The sequence below is a fragment of the Panicum virgatum genome, chromosome 4N (assembly GCF_016808335.1).
Source record: "Panicum virgatum strain AP13 chromosome 4N, P.virgatum_v5, whole genome shotgun sequence".
Classification (NCBI taxonomy): Eukaryota; Viridiplantae; Streptophyta; class Magnoliopsida; order Poales; family Poaceae; genus Panicum; species Panicum virgatum.
This window is the reverse complement of record NC_053148.1, coordinates 42,081,250-42,085,230: the sequence shown is the minus strand read 5'-3', so window position 1 is coordinate 42,085,230 and position 3,981 is coordinate 42,081,250. Positions and strand designations below refer to the sequence as shown.

At 45.6% G+C, this 3,981-nt stretch overlaps 1 protein-coding gene across 1 annotated transcript; it reads left to right on the top strand.

Annotated features, from left to right (window-relative positions):
* On the top strand, positions 1–2,973 carry LOC120669410 (putative B3 domain-containing protein Os06g0632500). Its single transcript, XM_039949169.1, has 6 exons — positions 1–75; positions 196–481; positions 588–655; positions 786–1,107; positions 1,191–1,393; positions 2,731–2,973. The coding sequence occupies exons 1-6, from the start codon at positions 1–3 to the stop codon at positions 2,971–2,973; spliced, it is 1,197 nt and encodes a 398-aa protein (XP_039805103.1).
* The last annotated feature ends 1,008 nt before the right edge of the window (positions 2,974–3,981 follow it).

The following is a 3,981-nucleotide window of genomic DNA, read 5'->3' as shown; positions in this document are numbered from 1 at the left end:
ATGGCGCCCGTCGTGCATCGCGCGCGGCCCAAGTACGCGGCGGCGCTGCCGTCGCCGGCCTGCCTCCACGAGCTGGTACGTGGCCACCTCCCTCCTAGCTGATCTGCAAGCAACGAGACGCCTTCGTCGTCGTCGCTGCACGCGTGTTCGATGTGCTAACGCCTGCGCCGCGTCGCGCGCGTGGTCCCTCCGCAGCGCGTCCCGGGCGAGTTCGCGGCGCGGCTCGGCGGCGAGGACGGAGCGGCGGCAGCGGTGGTGCTGCTGGTGAGCCCGCTCGGCAAGGTCTGGCGCGAGGAGCTGCGCCGCGCGGGCGGCGGCGGCGGGCCGTGGCAGCTCGGCGGCGGCTGGGCGGGGTTCGCGGCCGCGCACGGCGTCGAGGCCGGGTGGAGCGTGGTGTTCAGGTTCGAGCGGCGCGGGGTGGCCACCGTCAGGGCGTTCGACGCGGCCGGCTGCCTCGCGCGATTCTGCACGCCTCACGCAGGTGAACATGTTACACAGGCATTGTGTTTACCTTGTGTAGTTCTGTTCTGCCACGAGAAAAATCAGAGCTCAATCCGGTTGAGCACTTTTCGCATGGCTGCACACAGGTGTGGCAGCAGGCAAGAGCAGGCCCCGGTTCATCAGGTTGCTTCACACTGACGACCTGGAAAAGATGGTGAGCAAGCTGAACCTTCGTCTCTTCCTACTACCATCCTGCATGCTAATTGAAACTAGCATTCAGAAAGTAACTGTGGGTCTGTGGCTGCACACTTCTTTTTTTTGTTGCCTCGTTAACATTCTTTCAGAGAATCCCTGACAAGTTTGTGCAAGAGCACCTGACTGAGAATTACCCCAGCAGCCAGAAGGCCATGATTTTGAGCCCTCTTGGCAAGTTCTGGCGCGTCGAGCTAGGTCGGCACCAGTCGGGCATGCTACTCGGAGATGGCTGGGCGCGGTTTCTGACGGCTCACGATCTCTCGGAAGGGCACATCCTGGTGTTCAGGTATGAAGATAACATGGTGTTTACAGTTGAGACATTCATGCAGAACGGGTGCCTGAAGGAGTATGAAGCAGAGGCTGCAGACATGACTGATGATGCGATAGGGCCAAGCAGTGTGCCTCAACAAGGTGAGCGAGCTGACTGCACAAGTCCTGAATGGCTTCAGTTATGTGCTGCCACTTTATGATTATGGGACATATTGATCTCGCAGGTGTTAAAGAGCTTGTTGTTTCACCTGTCAAGAAGAAAAGGAAGACCAGGAATGAAAATACTTGTTTGGAAGTGTATGGCAATAAGCCAAATCTTTCCCCAATTTCGTCGAAGAAGGTTGCATCGCAGAAGAAACTTGTCAGCACTGTGCCACGTCATTCATTCACAAAGCGGATTACCAGACATGATATTACTAGCCTCATTGTGAGCACTACAGTCCCACTATTTATGTATAGTTTTACTTACTGATAAAAGTACTCACCAACTAATGGGAATTACACTCAATGCAAATCAGTCTCCTTGTTCTGTCAAATTCTGAAATCTGGTCGGATTTTCCCAGTTTAACATATATATAATCAAATTTCAAATTCTCATTTAAAACACTAGCCTAACAGCAAGCACGAGCTAATTAGAATTAATATAAAAATAAGACTTATGCTAAAAAATTATAGTTGTTTATCTCATACCCCAATTCATCTATTGAATATTCTAACACATTTTATAATATATATATTTATCATTATCTATTTGCAAATATATTTCATTTTGCATCACATCTCCATGTGTGTTTGATATATATTTAATTCAACCATTTGTTTGTGAAATAGCATTCTTATCTCTTCGATCTTACATGAATACATGCTGACAATCGTGGGTAGTATTTTTGTATAAACAATAGTATTAATAATATATTAATAATTATAGAATAGTAATTTATAATTGTATATTGGTGCACTTCGATATTTTGCTACAATTATATAATTTAGATTTAGATTTAGGGGGTTACTTTAACTGTTAATAATGATATAATTGGATAATTTATATGCAAATTTAGGAGGTTATTTGCATTATTTTTTATAATGGTATAGGTAGGTAATTTACACAAAGATTAGGGGTTACTTTAGATTTTTTATAATGGCCGAGGTGGGTAATTTAGATATATATGTTTAGGTGTTACTTTAGTCTATTTTCATAATGGCATAGGTGTGTAATCTATTAGGAGAGATAACAGATCCAATGATTTTTACGATTAGAGTTGCAGATCGATGGTCGGATGTTTCTGATTTTTGTGAAAATTTCTAGGATTTCTCTATTTTTTAAGAATGTCCACCTATGATCCTAGGTGGCTTCTGTGGAGGTTTCAAAGGAGCCTCCAATTAGTAATAGTAAGATAAGATGGAATCTTATGATTTATTTTGGTTATGTGTGTAATAACTTGAGTTAAATGCCTACACTGGCCTAGTCCTGAATTAATAATTCGAACCATTGCAAGACAGGTACCTAATTCTTATATAAAAAATGAAAAGTACACTCAAAATACAGAATTGGCGTTCTCAGAAACGGCAACAAATCCACTACCATTTTACACTTGTTTCAAGCTAGACAAATGTGCTTTAACACTGCACAAAGACTTATAAAGTCTATGTTCTACTTAAGAACTAATCTCCAACATACATAATTACTGGTGCTTGCAAAGTTTATTTTTTCCAAAATACTCACATCCCTATCTGAATGATTTGCAATTGTTGATAACAATGCAGGCTGTGAAAAAGTCCATTTGCTCTTCAGTTGGTCTTTTGGGAACATGTGAAATCACAATGAAAATGTCGATGGGCAACACAAGATCTTGGCCGGTATTGTTCAAAATGGCAAACAACTTTGGCTACATAACTGGACAAGGTTGGAAAAGGTTTTGCTGTGAAAGCAAGCTAAAAGAAGGCGACCACTGCACCTTCAGCGTCATCGAAACAACTGTCTGGCATGTTACAGTTGTGTCCAGCTAGTAGGAGGTTGGGAGTCATTTACAGTTTTTTGCTTGCCAATTCCACCAGTGACAGGTCAGTTCTTGGTTGGTGATTTTAACGTGAATGTTAGTCTGTGAGCACTGGCGGAGCTACGTTGGGGCCGAACACTGTGGGCTCCGGCCCCCCTTGCATCAAGAAAGTTTCTGAAGATCCGAGCACACAAGCCGCTGATGGCCTCAGACTCTCGCTCTCGCGTCTCGCCTAGGAGTTGCTGTTCGGCATCCCAGTGGGTCGCCTGTTGTCCTCGCTGACGCAACTAGGCGAGATAGATGAGGAAGAAGATAATATAGCGAATATGTTTCCTTGCTGCTAGCCAATAGCCAGCTAGCACGCACATATCTGCTGCTTTGGTGCTTTGCCCGCCGGCGAGATGGCTTTACTGTAGCAAATGGCCCCTCCTTAGATTCATTGCACGCTCCGCGCACTGTCTGTGAGAATATAGAACTCAATGTATGGTAGTCTAATGAATGTCTGGGTCACTGAAAGTCTGAAGCATCAGTAGATTTGTAATGCTGGCAGCTTAGTCGATGGACATCTGTAGATGTGCTGATCTGCTTTCATTCCCAGTGTCCACCTTCTGCGTCCGCTAATCCTTGGTTGCTCACTTATCAGTCGTACGCGCATGCTCAATTCTGTTTTTGAGGGATCGAAAAAGGAGACCAAAGGGGGGTGAATGGGAGCCAATTGAAAATTCTTGCAATCGGAAGCTCAGCCTAAGATCCCAAGTTCGCATCCAACCCTTAAGTCCTAGGTGAAGTGTAGAGTAGCTATGGAGAAACTACACTAACACAAAACAGCCCTAGGAACAAGCGAAAAGTAACGCGGAAGCAAACAGCGAGAAGAAGTAGCTGAGGAACACACATGGTACACACACCGGTTGAACCGACGTGCACAGGGGCACCTCGTCGGTTTAACCGACGCACAGAGCCGGCAGCACGAGAAAGCAAGCACCGGTTGATCCGACGCAATGGTTTGAACTGCGTCGGT

Coding starts and splice junctions, on each gene's coding strand:
- LOC120669410 (XM_039949169.1), top strand. CDS start 1: ATGGCGCCCGTCGTGCATCGCGCGCGGCCCAAGTACGCGGCGGCGCTG. Junction 1,108..1,190: donor AAGCAGTGTGCCTCAACAAG/GTGAGCGAGCTG, acceptor TTGATCTCGCAG/GTGTTAAAGAGCTTGTTGTT. Junction 1,394..2,730: donor ATGATATTACTAGCCTCATT/GTGAGCACTACA, acceptor ATAACAATGCAG/GCTGTGAAAAAGTCCATTTG.